Consider the following 23236-nt stretch of genomic DNA (forward strand, 5'->3'; position numbering starts at 1 on the left):
TGTGATTCGAGGCTCAGCTACAAAGAATCACGGTAACAGCGCTTTGCGCTGCCTTTCTTACAATATGTTGGGGGATACGAGAGTGGATGACTAATTGTGATTATCATATGGCAGATAACCTTGAGCATACTTCAAGGTAGAGGCTCGCACACACGTATCCAGCCTTGAAGAAGAATTGGATGTTCTTCCAGTTTTCTCCAGAGAATAGCAGAGTGAGATTTACATATCATTTACTTTCACATGCTAGCGTAGAGTGGGATAGAGTTCTTATTATCTTTTGTCTTGTTGTGTACAGAAAGCGAACACCTTATTCTACCCTCCAGCAATGTCCCACGGTCCAGACGATTAGTTGTGGTAGGTGATGTTCGTATGTATATAATAGACATTGTGCATATACATTGTGTTGTTATCAAGTATAGATAGTAATATATTCCTTCCCTTACAGCCTGCCTTTTCACCAATTGTCCACTCTGAAGTCCACTGCCAAGACCTGTTGTTTTCCCCAACCTTTCCTTGTTTTGTTTCCCGGTTTTCCCCTGGCGAGCCATTCGATACTCTAGAGTCTGATAGAGTCGAAAGGCCGTAGGGGAAGGCTGAGGATTATTTTCCGGATTCCCGACGCTCCTGCGGAACCAGCCTGGAAATCATTACAGATAGATTGTGCTTTGAAGACAGCTGCTTCAAAAATAGAAACAATGTGTGTTTTAATAAAGCAAAATGTGTCATTACTAACACTATAACTTCAGAAAATTTCTGTTCTTTTAAATGCAAATAGTACAGTCCAGTATTTTAGAAACTATTTTCAATAAAAATATTCTGTGTAACATAAATAACCATTTTCATGCTAGCTACACAAAAATAAACATGCAACATAAAAGCATACCTAGTAACGAGTAGAATAGTCCTATGCTGTCCCATGTGGCAATCTCAGGATTCGGGTAAAATTTACAATCCACTCAATTTAGGTCAGCGAATTTTCTTTATGGCAATATAGAATGACATTGCAGTTGCCTATTATAAACAGTTAATCTCTTTTTATATCATGGTGGTTTGCTTAGCAGGGGTACAAGTTATGGTCTGCTCAGCTAACCAGAACTGTCCACATTGGAGTTTTTTCGGTTTCGTTTAGTAGCCATAATAATTCTGAAGGTTTTTAAACATATGCTAATGTCTTATTAGCGGAAATAAACATTGAATCGCATACTAACAGAATAAGCAATTATATTCAAGGATAAGGGGTGGTTATCTTGTATTGCTCAAATTTCCATTCAAATGAACAAGGCCATGAAAAAAATTATGAAACGCTTCACCATTAACCTTGCTATTCACTTACCGTTTCTAAAATGCTTTTACAGAGAAAGGAGGCGTGGGACCACAGAGTATATTTCATGGATTGTTCTAGCACTGTTCAACATTGTTAAACATGCACTTCAATTCAAGTACTGAAGTGGAGGTGGAAGGATACAAACAAAGAGCCGAAAGAAATATGTGAGAGATGAACACTCCACTGTGATAATTTAAGAAGTGATTGACAATTGGATAACTTGGAAATATGTCATTGGGACTTCTGGTCATTCTGTAAACAAGACATCGCTTTTGGATGCAGTAGATTTAAGTCCACTTTTCATTTTCTCCTTTTGAAAATACTTATATGAAAAAAAAGTTGCACTTTTTAAACAGTACACTGCGTCCCCTTTCGGACACTGTCGGTGCTTACCATTTACCGAGATTCTGGTTAAAGGAATGAGTGTATTAATACGTATATTCTAAAATAAGTGGTATACCAAATCTAATTCGAAACCAACGGCGTAAGCCTCAAAAGAACAATATGTAATTCTATATTCCAGGATACCAGCGAATCACATTGATGAAGACAGAGGCTGCACTCCGTCGGTTTTGACATTTTAGCCAAGAAGAACAATCTATATTCGGGAAGCTGTCATTTCTCTTATAATATTCGTAGGATGAATTAAAAAATCTCCGTATACTAAGTGCATTTTGTGAAAAAGTCAGACCACAGAGTACGCTCAAATTTACCAGTTACAAGCATGAGTAGCTCACCAAAGAACTACAAATCCTAGCATGCAACATGAAGTATGGGTCTTCCTACTGACGCATAGAACAAATTAACTTTGGCGCTTTACCGATAGGCATCAACTTCAGTGCTACGTAGTAGCATTGGCGCTCCAGCTGGTGACCCTGCTCGGAAGCGCAAAATGCAAAACAATGGCTAACAAAGTCTAACCCGGGGCACCCACATATATACCTTGTGTCTTCACATTCGTGTGTATTCTGGACATTTTTTCGGTCTTTACCTTGGGCAAATTTTCAGTTTACATTTAGATTCCTACACGTGTTAGAACTACACGGCTTCCGATGAAGTAGGAGGGGGACGCCTTCCAGCATAGAAAGAAAGTCGCTTGTATGACATATCACGCAACATCAAAGTAAGGCGCAGTCTGTACACAGGTTTTTTCTTTTTTTTAGAGGTTTACACAAATTAATGCTGGGCAAAAGGTTCACATCAAAAGTAGCAGTGTAGACGGGAGGAGCCAAGATGGCGACCGGGATGGCTGCATAAACGCTCGGCTCCGTGAGCCCTCTCACCCCGCACGTATATCCTGCCACTTATCCTGCGAAATAATTGCATTTCTAAAGTTGGTGAAGCTACCGCTCACTTACCATCTGCTCCTGAGGCTTCTCCGTGCGGTGCGCCCGACGATCTCTCCCCGACTGTTTGGCGGCCTTCACGGTGATCGATCTCGAGTGAGGGGAGTATCCGGTCGCAAGGGGAGTATCCGGTCGCAACTGCAACAACAGCGGCCTCTGGCTGCGGTGGGGAGCCAGTTGGAGGGAACCGGAGATCTGCTGGCCAAGGGCGACAGGGCCGACCTACTCCAAATAGCAGATTGCCCTGCGGGAAGCACGATACCGCGGGACCGGAGAGAAACCAGGATCCTCGGCCCCCCCCCTCGATGTGATGCCAGGACATTAACAACTTCTCCCGGGACGGACGGGTGACTCCCGGGGAGCGGCAGAGATTTTGTTTAGCCCTTCGGTGACCCTCCGTTGAGATGCCTGCTCTGATTTTTGGGGTCCACCCGTGAATCCTGTTACATCCTGGTGTAGGGCCCGGTCCTGCGGTGAGATGGAGGAGGCCGTAACGGCTGAGATGGCGGATGGCGCCCTTTTCCGCACCCCTCTTCCGGACAGAGAAACCGCTGTACAAGAGAGTCCCGGGGGTTGGCAACATGAGAAAGGGCCCACGTCCGGAGATGTACTGGCTGCATTAACAACCCTGCGAATGTCCCTGATCCGGGAGGCCCGGGTACTGGGTAGAAAGATGGCTGCCATTGTTGTTCCACCGTTCCACGTCGGCTTGGTTCAATCTAGTGTGGGCGCCGATCTGCCCCCCTCTGTGCCACTGACGACTGCCTCCGCTACGTTCACGTCCGTAGAACCGCTGATGGACTTGGTTCATGTGATTGCTGTGGGTACACCTGTTGCATGTGTGATTGACTCATTGGGGCCCCTGTCTGCTCGGCGAGTGACAAAACAACATCGATCTGTGTTTTGGGCTGCCTCGGCGGTGTCTCGGCGCTTGCCGCATTGTGTGATTCTTTTTCCATGGCTGGCGACACTGTGTTCGGACTGGAGGCTGTTATCGGTGTCGATATTGACACAGACAGATTTCCGCCATGCGTCTTCGGCGGGGTCCTGGTGGCTAAAGTCCCATGGAGCAACGACACTTCCAGATCCTCATGGACCATTTGGACCCTTTGTGCTATTTTGTATGCTGATTGAGACTGAGATATACGTTGGTACTATGGATAGAAGAGGCCAGGGGTGAGACAGTTTGGGACATGGTGGGACTCATTGTTGGTTGATGGTGATTTCGGGGGCACTCAGCGGGGATATAATTGTTTGTGATGTGGATGGTTATTCTTTATCGTAATCCCTTTATCGTTGCCGTCAGACGATTATTGCACGCGGTGGTGGGGAGGGGCCGGGTGGCCGGGTTGATGGCCCTCCTCCAATAATTTTTCTTCTTTTTTCCTTCTTCTCTATATTTCGGGACTCTTAATTAGGGTGACAGGCACGCTGCTGGGGGTGGGGGGGGGGGGGTAGGCCGTAACCTTCTGCAGGGGTGCAGGGTGGGGGGTTGGGGGATGGGATTGTTATTTGTCCTTTCTTTGTCTTTATGGCCCTTTGTCCTTCTCTTTTCAATGTCGTCGTCTTCTATGTTTCCTACAGTGTGTTTCGCTTTGTGGGATGGGGCATAGCTTGCAACGGACTGTTTGTGTGTTTTTTACAACTATCCTGACTCAAAGGCCCTACCCCCATTACCCTGACTCAAAGGCCCTACCCCCATTACTTCGAATGCATGTGCACTGTTGGCGGGTTTTCTGCTTTTTGTTCGTTATCGTGGGGGCATGTATGATTGTACGACATGGATTCTACTTTTTATTTTTCTTTATTGTAAAATGAACCTTCTTGGATCCTTCACGTCGTTAATTTCTACTTATGTTGTATCCTGGACGCTCATCAGACCTTGATTTCCGTGCCGCTGTCTTATTCTATAATGTATTGCTCTATTTTCGATTTGAATAGCGGCCGGCCGGAATGGTTGTAGGCCCATATTTGTATTTCCTTGCTGAAACAATAAAGGTTCTTAAAAAAAAAAAAAAAAAAAAAAAAAGAAGTAGCAGTGTAACACCGGAGCACAACCATTGGCAACTAAACAAATTATGTATCTCCCCGTGCCGAAAAGAAAATGTAAACTTTGCGTCTGTCAGATAAAAGCGATACCTCTTTAACAAGTCAGCACCCAAATAATAAAGTAGTGTGCAAGCCAAGAACAGAGAAATGAAAAGCGCGTCAGCCATTGTTTAAGGCAAATGCGGTAATACGAACAAATAGTGCTTAGCGGCTAATTAAGAGACATTGTCTCCTGCCGCAAGTAAAAGATGAAATCCCGGTGGACGAGGCCAAAAGTGGACAGGGTGGCAACCCTCAGTGTAATGATTGCCTCTGGTGCAATCATTACACTGCGTTTTGCATCATCCATGACGCAAAACGACACGCACCAATCAAAATTGGAGGCGGAGCCGCGACACGACATCAGGAATAGTATTAATTCCAAGAAGCCCTCGCATGGCGAGAGCGGCGCATGCGCTGCTTTCGTCAGGCCAAGACCTAAAAAGCAGCTTATTAATCAGATAGGCAAAACCGAATGCATTTACCAATGCTTATTATGTTTGTGCGCTATTTGTACATATTTGTACCGATTCGGTTTCTTGCTTGCTCATTTTTATGTCTAACTTGTTAGCTCTTTGTACAGCGCTCTGATACCCGGACGGGTCATGTTTGCGCAATATAAAACTCCTCCCACAAACAAACCAACAAACTTTGCATATCTCTATGCCAGAGACAACAAAGTCAGGATTTACCCTGGTTTAAAAACTTTAGTACGTGTGGTAGAGTTCAACTTTGCACAGCAAGTGCATGGTTACAAGAAAGATTACCATATTACGGATTACCATATTACGTGCCATCTGTGTCACCGGAATAAAGCCTCAGGACAGAGTACCGTCATCTTTGTACCTGAACTAGTCTTGAAGGCACCCACGCTCCTACCACCACCACAAAATGGTTATAAAGTTATAACTGCAGAAATTACCAAGAGTGCTTTCCACCCTCACAGTGGTGAAGCGACAGAATTTTGTGGCTTTGATGACCTACTACAGATAAGAGATGTTACTGTCCACTTCCGCATTACCCTTCATGCATCGACATGGGAAGACCTATCTATCCCCAATTTGTCCCCTTTCTTTCTCAAGCCAACAGAGAGCCCCCGCCCATCACTATTCTCCGCTAGGCATGCTGTATTCTCGTTTTCTCCCGCTGGCCTCAACACAGTCATGAGAAGACAAACGTCTGCATGGATAAGTTAGAGGGGTACTGGCAATCTCTACAATTCTCTACTTCAGTGCCACAGAGACCAAGCTAGAACTTTATTCCAATCTGCAAACCTGTCTGCACATTCTAAATGGTATCTTAAAGCATTGTGGTACTCTACCTTAGATATGTGGTCACTGTTTTGTTGTGAACGATCCCTTGTTACACCTGGATATTCTGTACATTTATTACTCTGACTTCTCTGCAGCCTATCAGGCCTCCCCGCCCATATGCTATCTTCACATAGACAGAAGTCTGGTTTCCAATCAGGAGGGTATGCTCATCTTCTACACCACAGGATATCATTTTCATGCAGTCTTCACAACCCACCAAGACACCCATTGCCCAAGACCTCTTCTACTCTCTCCCATGGACTAATGTCAAGCTGGGACGATTGTCAACAGTAATACAACCATCACAAAAATCACATATAAATTAGGGTAAATGTAACTATTGTTTTAAGAAAACAAACAAATGAACAGCGGCCAAGCCTTTAAGGATTTTGTGCACAAGAACAACATGAAGACATTTATTAGAGCGCCAATGGAGAGAAAAATAAGGGAGGATAAAATACTCACTGCCAACTGTGTTTTGTCTCTTTCAATCAAGTCTGCCAATCGATTAATCAGCAAACCCCGGTCAGAGGCATCCATTCTTCTCCAGGAAGAGCCCAACTCAAAGGCCTTCCTCGCGGCTTTCACTGCCTTGTCCACATCTGCCTGACAATAAATCACTCAACAATTAATAGTCAAACATTAGATCAATACAAATAGCCGAGTCTTCATACGCACTACCAAGCCCACCCTTAGTAAAAGTATGAGGGTATTTGGTATAGCAAAGCATCAGCCTAATTTGTAATAAATAACATTTTGCTGAGAGAGGATCATATATGGATGACTCTATAGTCATGTACAAGTAAACCAGGTAAGTCTCTATCTAATATGATGATTTCTATTGGAGATTAGAGTCTCTTGTTTTAAATGCCACTAATTAAAACTCCTGATTGAATGAATCTTCCAGTGCTTCATTTGTACCAATGGTTGCAGTTGGTGGGGGTCGGAACTCATTTTTGGCAACCAAGACCTAGTTTTCATTATTAGACTTTCATGCATAGCAAAATAAAGAGACGGTCAGATAAGAGAAACAAAAAAAAAGAAACGGTCAGAAAAGAGAAACAGAGAGACACACACGAGAACAGTAACTAAGAGAAAACCGAGATGAAAACAATTCTATAAAACAGATTTAGGTTAAGAGACAGGTAATGTAGGGTAGCAGATGAAAGAGGCATGATGTGGAATCAATAACTCTGGCATTTGACGTAGGTGGTGGTGTATCCCAAGACAAAATGTAGACCCAGTACGTTTTTTTAAGCACTGGGAGCTCTTAGATATAAAATAGGGACAATTTAACAAAGTTGTAAAGTAATTTTGTTGAGGGGCACGTTTATCAAATGGATCAAAGCAGACTTGAGCATGGCGCATCAAATGCCCTATCCCATTGAAAGAGGTAAATCAAAAATCTATTCATCCCTAGGATAATCGTCAGCATCCAAGGTCACAGACTTCTATTATCATCAGCTGTGGTTAGAAAGAATGCTTGCTTTGCAATTATTATTAGGAGAGCAAAGTGCCTTGAGTTCAAGAACTCGAGCGCCTTGAGACCTTTTGGTGAAACGAGCACTATACAAGAGCATATGACTATGACTATGAACTGATCTTCCATCATTGACAATGACTTACTCCGAATCCAATGTTCGACGATTTTGGAATATATATCTGGTGCTACTGGCTATGAAATCATAACTTAAACCAACTTTAGATCAACCTGCATGCCCATTATACCGCACAGACAGTGCTTGAATGCATCACACACAGAATGTGGAGACTGAACAAAGTTTCATAATTTTATTACTAGTAAAATTTGAAAATAGTTCCCTGGCATGTCCACTGTAATGCTATTGTGTCTCAGGCAGCATCTTCTTAGGTCTTGCTTACAGACAGATTTTAGCTGTCGTTTACCTACAGTATCTAATATCAATACTTACAGTGGGCTAATTGCTTATCATTTGTTACCTTTATCAATCTTATTTGCATGCTTCTTATTTGATGGCTTTTCTTCCGCTTTTGTGTTTGTCCCTTCCCTAGAGAATAGCTTATTTACAATCTTTTTGATTGGATAACTTGTATCCTTCCACGGGTCACAACAGGGAACTACTGTTTTCATTTTTTTGGAGTACTCCATGGGTTTGCGTGCGTTCTCTTACCCTCCTACCCATCTGTTGCTTCTTTGCTTAAATCCCAGCCCAATGTGCTCCATGTTGGTCCTTAACCCTACCAGTTAGTCTGCAAAAGCACTGCAATTGGTATATTTTGCATAGACTTGGACTAAAGAGCAGACTGTATTGGGGTTGGTTACATCTCCTACATTCCACATGTGGCATGAAAGCCCAGCCTTTGGAAGGAAATAAAGAAATTTTAAAATGCTGCACATTTTGTGGGGTGGGAAACTGCACTTGCACAACCAGTATTTGAGGAAGATGGTGGACTTAATATGACTGTTGGAAAGAGGGGGGCCAGAGTATCTTCTTCCGAAAGCCCATAAATCTGTTCACGGAGCTGCTGCTGAGGACAAAATGGCCAGAGGATTCATTACAGTTCCAAGTCATACTACATTGCCCAGTTCTAAGGCGTTACCCCAACACAATCCGATAAAGCAATCAGAGAATGTAAGGCCAGATCACCGGTGGACCCGTCCTCCTAGGGTGTTGGATAAGGCCACTGAGGTCTTTAACCAAGTGATAAATGTGCGTTTAATAATCCTTTGATTGCAGCAACAGTGCCATCACTCTAGAAAACGACAAAGAGTAATCCATTATTTAAACAAAGTCTGCTAATATAGTGGTATTAGCCTATTTTCGATCCATTTTCCTACTACCAGACTTCTCCAAGATGTTGGAAAAGTGGGCAATTCTCAGTTGTCTGATTATTTAGAAACAGGAGGACTGCAAGATCACTTGCAGTTAGGCTTTAGACCGACATTCAGTTCTGAATCTGCCTTTTTAGAAGTCTGTGTACTTTTAGGTCTCCCCTTTGATAGTGGTGCAAATGCTGCCCTTATTCTATTAGATTTAGCTGCAGCATTTCATACCGTATGCCACTCGCTTCTGCTTCAAAGGCAGACAGAGGTTGGAGTACGTGGCCAAGTGTTGAAATGAGTGCAATCTTTTCTACTGGATAGACACCAATCAGTTGTGATGTGCTAGTACTCCTCAGAGAACAAAGAGCCTCAATATGATGTCCATCAGGTCTCCTTCCAGAGTCTGCAGTGTTTTTAATGTCTATATGGCACCTGTATTCAAACAACAACGAACCAACTTGCCAATACTTTGATCGGCCACAAGTGAAGAACTCAATGTGACCCAGAAACCTCAGTTTCAATATTATTATATTTAGAATATATTTTTCTTTTTTTTTTTTGCTCCAACTATTCAGTTTTTTTCAAATGTTTCATGACACCACAACCACAATTAAAGAAACACTTATGATACAATATCACACATTTTGAATGAAAATCCAAGTTAAACAAAACTTTTTTCAAAAACATATTATAGGACATATAATCCAAGACAAAGACAAGACATTTAACACATACAAATCACATGACAAACAAGAAAAGAATTTCTGTTTGGAATACACTTATCCTTATCTACAAGTTGATTTCTATTCTCGTCCCGAATCACGGAGGTTCATCAGAGGAGGTCAATAAATAAATGTATTTCCTTCTCAGATACGTCTTCTTCCTCTGGAGGAGAAACAGATAATAGTGAAGGACCTTTCAACATCAATCATCGGGTAAACAATCAACAACAACCGGGAGTGCCTTTTTTAGGCAGAGGTAAACAGAGGTCACGTTGAAAGAACAATGCACACCAACCGTGGGAGATGACGGACAGGCAGCAGTACTACAAAGCCTAGCTCCGTCCCCCATTTACAACTTATCTAACCGACCTCGGACTGCAGCAGAGGATAGCATTTTAAGGAAAGGGTTGTCTTTCGTTCCGGCAAAATACAGATTTTGTAAAAAATGAAATCTGAAGTAAATGAATTTTGCAAGAAGATTCGGTTAAAAACAAATTCTGAAAATATAATTCCTATAAACTCAGAGGTCACTGGACATAGAAATTAGTCAACATTTTCTCCTCCTTCTAGTAAAATACCAAAGGAAGTGATCACGTTTGAGAGTGCAGTGCTCTCGCCCATTACAAACATGGAAAGGGGAAAAAGCACAAAAAGAGGTGATCGTCAAATTAAAGAATGATCTGTCTATTATCAAACTACCGAAAAACGGAGGCTCCATTGTGGTTTGGAGCACCCATGAATAGATTTCAGAAGTTGAAAAACAACTGAGCAACGGAGAATGTCACCGCAAAATCAGCAGAGATACGACGGCGGAAATACAAAATGAATTATTGGCAATCCGAAAAGATGCACATGGCCAAAGAATTGTGGGACAAAAAGAATTTGAGTTTCTGCATAAGAAACATCCAAGAATTCCATTATTGTATATTTTCACAAAGGTGCATGAAGGTGAAACCCACCCACCAGGGAGACCAATTGTGTCAGGGTGCGAGTCTGTACTGGAACTAATATCCCAGTACATAGACTTTTTTTAAACCGTTTTTAGAAGAGGTTCTTTCATATCTACGCAATACAACAGACTTTATAAACTAGATTGAATCATTGGATTTTGAAACCGGAGCGAACACGTTAGTTACATTAGACGTGGTGTCATTGTACACTCAGATACCACAAGAGGTCGGGTTATCAGCAATTGAGACCTTTTTGGAAGAAAGATCAAAACCAGCTACAGTCCCAACAGAATTTATTATGCATTTGGAGAACTTTGCCGTTCGAAAAAACTACTTCAAATTTGGTGGTGACTTATTTTCAGATAAAAAGGGACAGCAATGGGTTGTGCCTTTGCTCCTGAGCTGGCTGTGTTGTATATGGCTAAATTCAAACAGAAATACATCCACAACAACAACTCATTCGGTGAATATATCTCAAATTGAGTCAAATTGGGTCCATGGTATGGACTGGAAACAGATTACTTGCTTCATTTTCATGGATGGCTTAATGCAAGGACAGCCAACATCTAATTTAGTCTTAATTACAATTCTCAAAGAATGACATTTTTGGACGCCGAAGCATATGTTTGACGGAAGTTTGGTCACTACGTTACACAAAAAGCCAACCAACAGGAATAGGGCCCTTCATAATACCAGCCACCATCCCAGAAACGTAAGCGATAATTTACCCTATGGTCAATTTTTAAGGATCAAAATAAACTGTTCTTACAAAGATGAATACACCACTCATGCTAACAATTTGATCGACAGATTGAAATACCAAGTGTATCCAAGAAAACGGTTAAAGAATGCCATGAAGAGGGCATGTGGACACCACGAGTAACCCTCTTAGAGATGAGGGAGAAGCCAGTATTAGATTGAACAGTCTGTGTACCACATTCTGTCCAAACCCAAACCTCCTTAAGAGAGTAATCCACCAAAACTGGCATCTGACTGAAAATCTGGACCCGTGCTTTGAAGCTCCTCCCTTGTTTGCTTTAAAAAAAGAAAGCAGTATAGCAAACAAAATAGTCTGTGCCGCATTATCTAAAGTTCAAACAAAGAATACATTGCACGAACAACTATGTTTACCACCAGTCACAGGACACTACAAGTTTGTTGTGATCAAACGATTGAAGGTACATTGTTTTCACATAATAATGTCAACTGGAAGCACGACACGTTCTGCAACTGTAAAACAAAGAACGTAGTCTATGGGATCTTGTGTCCCTGTCCCAAACTCTATATTGGGAAAACTAATCAAGAGGTACGCCACAGGATCACACAACATAAATCTAGGATCCGAAAAAAAGGTGCAGACCGCCCCTTTAGTAAACCATTGGACGAACCACAATCATTCAGAAAAAGATCCCTCTTAGACTGTAATATCTAAGATAGCCCAAGACCCCCGAGGAGGGACTTGGACCGCAAACTTATTCAAAGCGAAGTCATGCTAATAGTTACATTTAACACAGCAGTTGATGGACACAATGAACTATCGGAAATGCATAAATTATACAGATGTTGCTAAAACAAAGACTTCCTCAATTTAAGTTTACATTTTCACTGCCTGTTTTTTCAAACCATAGAGCCTGCACAGGCATCTCAACAAATAGCGCTAAATAGAATATGCTAGAATGGACTGCCTTTGTAATAGAACTAAAGAGCCTCTGGTTCCTGCGGAAATTCATTTCATTTTGGGTGTCAGAACAATTTTTAGAATAAAAAAAAAACCACTTGACAGATCCATACTTTTTCTGGTGGACACACGATTCCAATTTTGTAATAAGGTCCCGGTAATTTCTAAACGTAAAATAGTACCATTTTGCAACGGTTCGATTGAATTCATATTCATCTCACCAACACTATAAAAGAATCCATTTGGACTAGATCCCAAATATTTTTCACTCAAATAAGTCCATACCACAAGACTTTGGCTTTGCGTGTATCCTGTGGGTATTGCAAGCACGAAAAACAGCAGGATCACATAAAAAACGACAACTCCCAGAAATCAATGAGTCACGCCCATTGACGTGGGTCATGTAACCTCAATAGCAAGATAACCCGCACAGCTAACTTAGCAGGCGAACAGACAGCTGCAATCACGATCGCCGGGCGGAAAGAAAGGACGCCGCAGAGGTGGAACAGCGGAGACTGAGATAACTATTTTTGTCAGGGGTCGTTTATTAGTAATGGTATCAGTACAACAGAAAAACTCTAGGTGGTCTGATGGAAGTGCTGACATTAAATGATTGAAACGATGTGAAATAATGGTTGCGTAGCGCACAAGATGAACAAGCATTTGCAATGCAATAGGTCTCGCGTTTATGCAAGTTTGAGCTATTGACATTGCAAATAACGCCTTTTATTTTTGTTTTCGTTTTTAAAACATAAATAAAAGGCCTTGTCATTTACAGTGCCAATAGCTTAAACTTGAGTAAATGCGAGACCTATTGCATTGCAAATGCTTCTTACATTCTGCACTCACTGCAAGAAAGCAACCCCCCCCCCCTAACCTTGTCTCGTAATTAGCTATATTGTTCTGCCTACATCAGGATGAAATTGGAAAGATGTTAACACATTCATAGTCAATGAACCTTAGGTTAATACATTCACTTCAAGTGATTATTCCAATCTTTGCTGACATCTTTGCTGTGGTGCAAGGATGCTTAAATTACCACTCTTTCTACCAATCATCAGGTCTGGTTCAAATCCGAGTCACACACAGGAATAAGCTTTCAGATTCCTCTCACAATTTTAAACAAGTGCCTTTTTTTCTTCTTTAAAGGGTCAATCGGAGTTGTCTTCGGCGCGGTGCTGCTATTTCGTACACTTGAACAGGAACTGAAAGTGTGACTAAGTAAAATTGATACTGCGCAGTTGCTCCTTGTTAAACTACCAGCACAATTTATGAGGCCCACTACCTCACAAAACTACAATAAAAGGAGAAGCGTAGCATAGAAAAACATTTTCAAAAGGCTGCATCATCCACTGCTTGGTACAGCTAGGAAACACCAGCCCAATCTCAATATTGCAATTTTCTTCCACTCAAATCAAATCAGCAAAATTCAAATTCATGGCAAGCTGACTCGCAAGCGTAAAATATACATTTCCCCTGTGCTTCAAGCCTATTCTACTCGCTCTGACTAGGATCAGATATTTCAATGGCAAAAGCCTGTGGAGAAAGCAAAGTATCCATTGCCGGCATGGTGACCAGTGCCCATATTCACCAGGCAGTGTGAGTACCTCCCATCTCACACCACCTCACCTAGGAATCACACATGGGTAACATAAGAGTTAGGGAAGCTGAGCTGACCGAGCCTTGCTGGCCCGTCCTCTCACCCAACATCAGCCAATCCCAGCCTGTCACTGACATAAGCCGTAGATGTTCACATTAAACACAAAATGCTCCCATGTCTGGCTAGCATGGGTTCTGTGAGATTGTGTTATCACACACTTTTCTGCAGGGACTTCGGGCACTGCACCAAGCCATATTTTTGTACAGCATGCATGATTCCCTTTTAATAAAGCCTTAACCTATTACATTCAATAATACAGAGTTACATGGCTCAGTACACGCCGACTACATTGCTGTACAAAAGTGCATTTAGGAAGCTGTCTAGATACACCGTGTGTCCCATTCTCCATGAGTTTACTTTTGGCAGACAACAAATGGGAAAAGTTGCGACAACTCCAAGAAGGTTGGACATTATTGTCTGAACTATCCGCTGTTAATGGTTTTTGTTATATCAATAGCATAGTACGAAAGAGTAGTTCTTCCCGCCTAGGGTCACAGGGCCAACTTTAAATAAAAATATGATGCTCCAGCAATCAACTGAAGATTAATTCACTCATGCTAATTTTGTCACCAATTTCCGATGCAAGAAACAGGCTCAAGTATCTAGGCCCTTAACTAGCTCACCTGCTCAGCAGGTCTGAACTCCGCGGCTCTTTTCGTAACCTAAAACTGAGCATCAAAGAACAGCTATTCCCCACCAATGGGCCCCGGCCTTTGAAGTGTGGGTAGGGGAGGGCAAGTGCAAGGTCAAACCACAGCCTCGCGCTATTGTGGCCACTTTCCCTCCTTCTCCGTCGCATTAGCGCCCTTTGAAAGTCAGCCATATCTAAACGAGCCATCTTCAGCGAGCACACCAGTGAAAGGATGCAGTTCTGCTCGAGAGGGCAGGCCATAATGGGGGGGTTCTCTCTCAGAAATCCTGTTCCCTTTGATAATCAATGGAGCAATTGTTACTTTCCGATCCATAAAACCTCAGCTACTTCTTTTTGAGGGGGAGGGAGCTCGAGGCTGACACCCCTGGGAAAAGCGAGCACACAAAATCATGCATCGCCCAAAAACAACATCCTTGGTTCGAAATAGGCCATTTTGCGGTTAAAAGTAAGAATGATCACAAAATATAAAAATGAAAGCAGACTAGTGAAGCCGATCAGACGTGTGGTGGTGGTAAAGTGGGAGCGGTGAGCGGACACAGTGCTGTTTTGAAACAAGCCCGTCAGAGGTCCGCTAATTCAGTCTTTTGGCTCTGCAATACCAGCGTGGTCGGCGGCTCGCGCACTCGCTCGCGAAAGTGTGGTAGAGTGTGTGAAGAGACGCGCGCGCTCACAGCCCGTGTCTCCGCTCGACCTAACGAGGCCTGACACGCAAATCGTATTTCCGGCCGGGAGAAAGGAGAGGCGTGACACGCACGAAGGAAGGAAGGGGGCGGAGAAACAACGGAGCGGACTTCCGAGTCTGGACACAGGGAGGAACAGGACGAGAGGAGTATAACAGACAGACCCGGTGAGGGGGGGGTGTCGGGGCACATTGACGGTGCCCGCCCCCCCCAGTGATGGAAGCCCTGCGTGTGCCCGGTGAGTGGGGTTGGGAGGGTGTGTGTGATTGTAAGCCCTGCGTTTGTGTGTGATTGTAAGCCCTGCAGGGGGGCGTGGGTGCGGGGGCACGGGGGGGGTGAGTGTGTGCACGTGGGAATGTGTGTGCGCATGCATGACTTTGCCTGTGTGTGATTAAGAGAGCATGTCAAGGGGAGGCAGGGGAGGTGCACGGCGCCGTGCGCGCCCTCGAGGAGGAATCTGAGACAGCGAGGCTCGTGCCTGAACGCGGTCTCACATTCCCCCGAACACGCCGGCAATAGGTGCTTCGCTGCTTCGCGCTCGACCTAAAAAATGGCGGGATTGAATGACCGATATAAGCAATGGAATCTAGACGATTACAAACAGGAAACTGTTAAGGCATTTGCGACACTTAAGAGCTGTTTTTTATAAAAGCTCCACGAAGGAAGATCTTTGGGGCTATGTGATCATTACATGAAAGAGGGCCTAACACCACAGATGGTATTTATCTATTAAGCACAAATGGGCCGGCTTGTTTTAATCTCACATTTATATCTTTCCCCGTGTAGATTCGCATGTCGAACAAACACGGCGGTGTCAACCTGTTTTAAAGGGTTAAACGAGGTATGTGATCTTTGAAAACAATTCGGATGACCTTGCATTCAATGATAAACTAGGCACAGCTTCTCCAACCAATGGACTTCTCTTTTCTTAAAGATACTGGTCCAAGACCTATCATCTTAATAGACTTCTTGAAGGAATGGCTATCTTGCAAGATACATGCAAGTCAACACACTGCTACCTTCCAGCATCAGCAATTGGCTTTTTTATAAAGAACAAACTAAGGACTGACTTTTTCTTTTGGTTTTCTTCTCTTTTTGCTGTTCTAAGATTTTGGTTATTGATTGAATAGAATGTGGAAGAGATTCTCTTTTTTGCTACGGAACAGAGGAGATCGGCTGATCTCATAAACTAGGTAATTTCTCTTCTGTTAATGAAATGAGATTGGTGTTGAAGCTGGCTCACAAATATGGTGCACATGAGTTCTTGAAAGTGACCTCATTATTTAGGTAGGAACAGGAGCTTAATTCTCCTTTTCTTTCTTCTTACAGTTTTCTGGTCCTGAAGAGAACCCCTGAAAGTAGGGTTCGAAACGCATAAACCGTGTTTTTTTCAAACAAGTAACACAAGAAGTGATCATCTTGAACGGTTTTCAAATGTTAAAAGATTGATGTAAAAACAAATGTAATCAACTTTTAAACAGTTTAAGGATTTTTGTAAAAAATTCACTGTTTGACCAGCCCGAAACATAAGGTTATAAAACTGTGAATAATGTCATATTTGTCTGGGCTTGTATGTCATGTGATTTGTAGGTGTTAAATGTCTAGTCTTTGTCTGTATTATATGTCATATAATGGTTTTCAAAAAGATTGTTTAACTGTGGGATTTTCATTCCACATTTGTGTTATTGTATCATAAGTGTTTCTTTAATTGTGGTGTCTTGTAATATTTGAAAACAACTGTATAGTTGGAGAAAAAAAAAAAGAAATAATAATAATATTTTATAAACATAATAAAGAATAAAGAATATCGAAACAGGAAGTTTCTGGGTCACATGGAGTTCTTCACTTGAGCCCCATCAAAGAATTGAGTAGAGAATGGTCAGTATTGGCAAGTTGGTTGTTGTTGTTTGAATATTGGGCTCAGCCTTACTGATAAGAGCCAGAACCCTTGGTTGTTAGATATATATGGCACCTGTAGCAGTGCTGAGCGAATCTTTTGGGATCAAAGCAGCAACCTATGCAGTTGACACTCAGCTCATCCCATTGTTGGACAAAGCTATCTCGCGTTTGTCAAAAGCAACTTTTAAGAGCTGCTAACACAGGTCATTCAATGGATGCAACAGAGTTACTTGAAATGTAACTCCATAAAGACAGATATGCTAGCTCGGAGTAAAGTGAATAATTTTACTTCCAATGAATGCTGGCAATTGGTTTTCCAACTTCCCCCCCCTGCAACTGTAGTTAAAAAATAAATAACTAGTGGGCTAAATTTGAAAACAAGTTGTCTTTTCACCAGCACATTCTTAGCAATACTGGCACCGGTTTTGTTCTTTTACAGACTTAAATTTTTTTTCAGATCTCTCACCTCTGGAGCACAAAAATAGTCATGCATGCTTTAATCACCTTGCGTATTGGTTATGCCAACAGTCTCTCATTCTCCCTAAAATTCTCCTTAATAAACTCCAGGAAGTGCAGATCGCTGCAGCACATATGATTTTAAAGCTGCCAAGTTGTTCACCAATATCAAATCATCTTAAAGAGATACACTGGCTGACTGTACAAACACGTATTCATTTTAAATCTTTGAACCTGGTACACCGCATACACCAAGCTACTGGTCCAAAATACAAGAGACAGATTTCAGCATTATATTCTGGCTAGAAACCTGAAATCCAGTAGAGCAAGGCTGCTACAGCTGCCCATCTTCAGACTATGGAAAACGGATGGCAAAGCCTTTTCATATTTAGCAGCGAAACTATGGAATAATATTCCCTTATTGCGGGAGGTGGATGCTGAATGCATAATGGTTCCTGCTCTGTTGGCTTAGCGGCAGGACGCCTGTTTGGGCAGCTGTACGTGCTCTATATGAATCCTATCATTCATGTCATTTGAAAAATAAATTAAGCTTTGGCAAGCGATTTCCTTTAAATGGTGAAATGTCTTGATTTACAGCCTTAAACAGATAATGGATATGCAAAAAGCAGGGAAGCTAGCTTTAAAACAACTTAAGTGTGGTGCTAGGTTGCAAAGAAAAATACAGGTAATTAAATACAAGAGTACAGTCATCAGAACTGGGTCTCATTCTTTTTTTGTTTGATTGGGCATCCCCTTGCCTGCTAGATTATCTCTTCTGTTCAATCACAGTAGTCCATACCCCTCAACCTCTGTGTAAGGAGGGCAGAGAGTCTTTGTGATGTCAAGTTTAGAATTCCATGCCCAACCAAGACTCGTGATGGATCCAATCACTCCAAGATGCCCAGGACACCCACTCTAGACATAAGTCCCACAGGACATTGGAGAACCTTGGAGCCTGTTTTATTAACCTGTTGCTAATAGACAAGGGTTATAGGGTATGTCCACATCAGGTGAGAGAATCCCTCTAGCTTCTGGTGACATCCGACAGGTTGGGGAGTGTCAGATGCTCCAGGCAGGTCACCGCACAGCACCACCTGTTGTGCCCGTGTTCCTGTGCTCGCCGCTGCCGCTCCTGACGTGACTTCGAGGCCCTCCTCCACCCGCAGGCTACCACGTGCGCCTCATCCCTGGTGGCCCAGTGGTGGGCCGTAGGTTCTGTATACTCGCTCTGCCCTTTTTCCTTTCTGCCTCTGTTGCGTTCCTGCATATTTGTTAGTTATTGTATATCTGTGATATTCTTTTGTTTCTCCTGTATTGTACTGGTTTTGTGTCTCCCGCCCGTTCTGCCTCCCGTTCCCACCGCTGCATCCCCTGCGGCCTGGCTCACGCATTCGTCCTGCTCCCCGCCTCCCAGTTGCTCCTCCCTCCCACCTCCCCTTTTTATGGCACCCACTGCGCGGTGAGGAGAGCGACCCTTGACCCTGCTCCAGGCAGGTCGCTCCCCAAGCCGCACAGCACCACCTGTAGTGCCCGTGTTCCTGTGCTCCCTGCTGCATCTCCTGTCGTGAGTTCAAGACACTCCTCCACCCGCAGGCTACCACCTGCGCCTCATCCCTGGTGGCCCAGTGGTGGACCATAGGTTCTGTATACCCGCTCTGCCCTTTTTCCTGTCTGCCTCTGTTGCGTTCCTGCATTTTTGTTAGTTATTGCATCTCTGTGATATTCTTTTGTTTCTCCCTTATTGTACTGGTTTTGTGCCCTTCTGCCTGTTCCCCGCTGTTCTGTCCCGTTCCCGCCGCTGCATCCCCTGCGGCCCGGCTCGCCCATTCGGCCCGCTCCCAGATGCTCCTCCCTCCCTCCTCCCCTTCTTATGGCGGTCGCACTTTGGCGCGCCTAAGGCAAGCCCGTCTGCGCCAGTGGCCGCCTGGACCGCGCCCAGTGCCAGACCCCCTGGCCCCCACGAACGCCACGACTCCGGACACCGATATGACGCCAGCACCCTCCATGCTCTCAACGCCAGCCAATCACACACCTGCGCCCGGGCCACCCTGAAGAGCACCCAAGGACCATTCTCCTGCTGGAACTGCACCTACACCAGCCTCCAAACAACCACCACGTCCACCGGGGTAGGAAGCAACAACATCCAATGCATTCTGCTCAACACCCGCTCCGCCCACAAGCACGCCATTGAACTCTGGGACCTACTAAACTCCTCCTCCCCGGACGTCACCTTCCTGACGGAGACCTGGATGAACCCCTCCTCGGCACCAGACATCGCCATAGCCATCCATGACGGCTACAAGATCACCCGCAGGGACCACACCAATGGAACAGGAGGAGGAATCGCCATAGTCCGTAGAAACACCCTCAGAATCTCGACCAGCACCGACGACACCCTCTGCGCTGCCAAACACCTGCACTTCCAGATCCACACCGACCCCAGCACCACCCTCATCTACAGACTCGCCGACTCAGTCAGCATGCACGCCCTTGCATCCACGGACTACATTCTCCTTGGAGACCTGAACTTCTACCTCTAGAACACCAACGCCAGCAACTCTACCACCCTGATCAACAACCTCAGACTCAAACAGCTCGTCACTACTCCCACTCACTCCGCCAGACACACACTTGACCCCATCTTCTCCGTCAGCAACCACGTCATCTTTAGCCACACCACCGAACTCCACTGGACCGACCACCGCTGCGTCCACTTCACCTATGAGAAGCCCACCACGCACCACCACACACAACAGGCCCCCCGTCTCAGCTGGAGCAAAGTCACAGAAGATCAGCTACTCAACACCCTCGCCCGAGACCCACCAACTGACACCACCGACTGCCACCCACAACCTCAGGCAATGGATCGACGACTGCGCCAACACTTTACTTAATGGATTTATTGAGCGCATACGAATCATCCCCGAAGGGATCCCTCGGTGCTGTACAAAGAGGGAGATATACATCCTCACTATCTAAAAGAGCCATGTCTTTAACAGTCTCTTAAACACTCTCGCCCCGATCAATAATCCCTCGAACAGACGCACCGACAGAAAAGCCATCTGGTTCACCGCCGACTTCCAGGCTTCTAAGCAGGTCTGCCGTAGGCTTGAGAAGAAGCGGCACCACGGACAGACTCCAGACAGCAACGCAGCCTACAAGAGTGCCACCACCAACTGTGGAAAAATGTCTACAATGAGTCCTGGCAGCAGTACCTATGGATATAATCTCTCCATGTTTGTTTCCAGTCATACGCCAGCATCTCACATCACTCACATGAGAGGGTACATCTGTAACACATATGGTGGTGTGATTTAATGCGCTTCTGATATAGTGGTTATACGCTTCCCCGAAGTGTACTGTTTGTAAAGAGTTTGTATTCTGCCACTTATGGTTCTTAATGGTTCTACTGTTGAAACACCTCTGTAAAGCGCTCTGATACCCCTCACAGGGTCATGTTTGCGCTATAAAAAACACGAAATAAATAAATAAAAATCCGAACCGCCAAAAGCTCCTCCTTCAAAGAGCGCATCGACAACAATGCACACAACAGCAAAGAGCTCTTCAACATCGGGAAGGAACTCTCCAACCCCAGCTCCAACTTCAATGACATCCCGCCATCGCAAGACCTCTGCGACTCCCTAGCCGCCTTCTTCCACCGCAAGATCGCAGACATCCACGACACCTTCAACAACCAGGCCCCCCGACAGACACCAACACCTCAGACTCACTCCCCAGCCACATCAACCTCCTGCCTTCGTGGACCCACGTCGACGACGACACCATCAAAATCATGAACACCATCAAAATCATGAACACCATCCACTCCGGCTCATCATCCGACACCTTCCCGCACCACATCTTCAACAAAGCAAGCTCCACCATCTCACCCCACCTCTGCAAGGTTATCAACAGCTCCTTCGAGACCGCCACCTTCCCGGAGAGCTGGAAGCACCCCGAGGTCAATGCCTTACTCAAGAAACCCAAGGCGGAGCCCAAGGACCTCAAGAACTTCCGGCCCATCTCCCTTCTCTCGTTCCCAGCGAAAGTCATCGTGAAGATTGTCAACAAGCAACTGACCTCCTTCCTCGAACAGAACAACATCCTGGACCTATTCCAATCCGGATTCCGCAGCAACCACAGCACCGAAACAGTCCTCATCGCCCCCACGGGTGACATCAGGGCCACGCTGGACAACGGAGAAACCGCTACCCTCATCCTCCTGGACCTTTCGGCCGCCTTCGACACAGTCTGCCACCAAACCCTTTGCACACCTCCACAACACAGGGATCCGCGACAAAGCCCTAGACTGGACCACCTCCTTTCTCACCGGCAGAACCCAGAGCGTCCGCCTTCCCCCATTCCGCTCTAAAGACACCAAGATCATCTGTGGCGTACCCCAAGGATCGTCCCTCAGCCCGACACTCTTCAACGTCTACATGGCACCGCTCGCGAACATCATCCGGTCACACGACCTCAACATCATCTCATGTGCCCACGACACCCAGCTAATGCTCTCCCTCACCAAGGGCCCTACCACCGCCAAATCCAACCTCCACGAAGGAATGAAGGCCATCGCCGATTGGATGATGAACAGCCGCCTGAAACTGAACTCTGACAAGATGGAGGTCCTCATCATCGGATCCATCCCCTCCGCCTGGGATGACTCATGGTGGCCGGCCGCACTGGGAGCTGCACCGATGCCCACTGACCACGCACGCAACCTGGGGGTCATCCTGGACTCAGCGTTGTCAATGACCCAGCAAGTAAACGCTGTCTCCTCCTCCTGCTTCAACACCTTCCTTATGCTCCGCAAGATCTACAGATGTATCCCCACCGATACCAGAAGGACAGTCACCCAGGCCCTAGTCAGCAGCAGGCTGGACTACGGCCAAGCTCTCTATGAGGGAACCTCAGCCAAACTCCAGAAACGACTAAAATGCATACAGAATGCCTCTGCACACCTCATCCTTGACATCCCCTGCCACAGCCACATCCCAGCCCACCTGAAAGACCTGCACTGGCTCCCCATCAACAAGAGGATCACCTTCAAGCTCCTCACCCAAGCTCACAAAGCACTCCACAAGACCGGACCAGTGTACCTCAACGAACGACTCACTTTCTACACCCCGAACAGCCAGCTTCACTCCACCGACAACGCCCTCCCTACCGTCCCCCGCATCAGACGAGCGATCGCAGGCGTCAGATCATTCTCCCACCTCGCCACTAAGACCTGGAACACCCTCCCCATCCGCATGCGACAGACCCAGGACCTACTGACCTTCAGGAAACTTCTCAAGACCTGGCTGTTCGATGTTCGAACAGTAACAGCACCCCACCCCGCGCCTTGAGACCCTCAGGGGTGAGTTGTGCGCTCTACAAAAGTACTGCTTGATTGATTCGTATATTTTCCAGAGCTTCCATGGGGTGTCTGATGCAGGAAACCAAATTGGATTAAGCACAATCAGGCTGAAACGGCCAATGCTTCGGGGTGTCATCTTGGCTATCCTCCAAGCCTCCTCCTCTAGCTTCCCAAATGGTCTTCCCAGGAAGCCTGCAGGTGCGCAAGATGGTCCAGTGCACTGACTATCAGGTAGTGTTAGACACAAGATACACCTTGTTAGGCTAAAAGGCCAATCCCTACTTTTGCTCCATGTGACTGAAT

The 23236-nt window shown here is 45.0% G+C and overlaps 1 protein-coding gene across 1 annotated transcript in view; it reads right to left on the minus strand.

Annotated features, from left to right (window-relative positions):
• ALDH2 (aldehyde dehydrogenase 2 family member) overlaps window positions 1-23236 on the minus strand; it is a 246488-nt gene that overhangs the window by 187071 nt on the left and 36181 nt on the right. Inside the window, exon 3 of the mRNA XM_078667437.1 lies at window positions 6537-6677. Coding sequence (XP_078523563.1) covers window positions 6537-6677 — 141 coding nt within the window. The remainder of the gene's footprint in view (window positions 1-6536; window positions 6678-23236) is intronic.

Source organism: Lissotriton helveticus, chromosome 11 (genome assembly GCF_964261635.1).
Source record: "Lissotriton helveticus chromosome 11, aLisHel1.1, whole genome shotgun sequence".
NCBI lineage: Eukaryota > Metazoa > Chordata > Amphibia > Caudata > Salamandridae > Lissotriton > Lissotriton helveticus.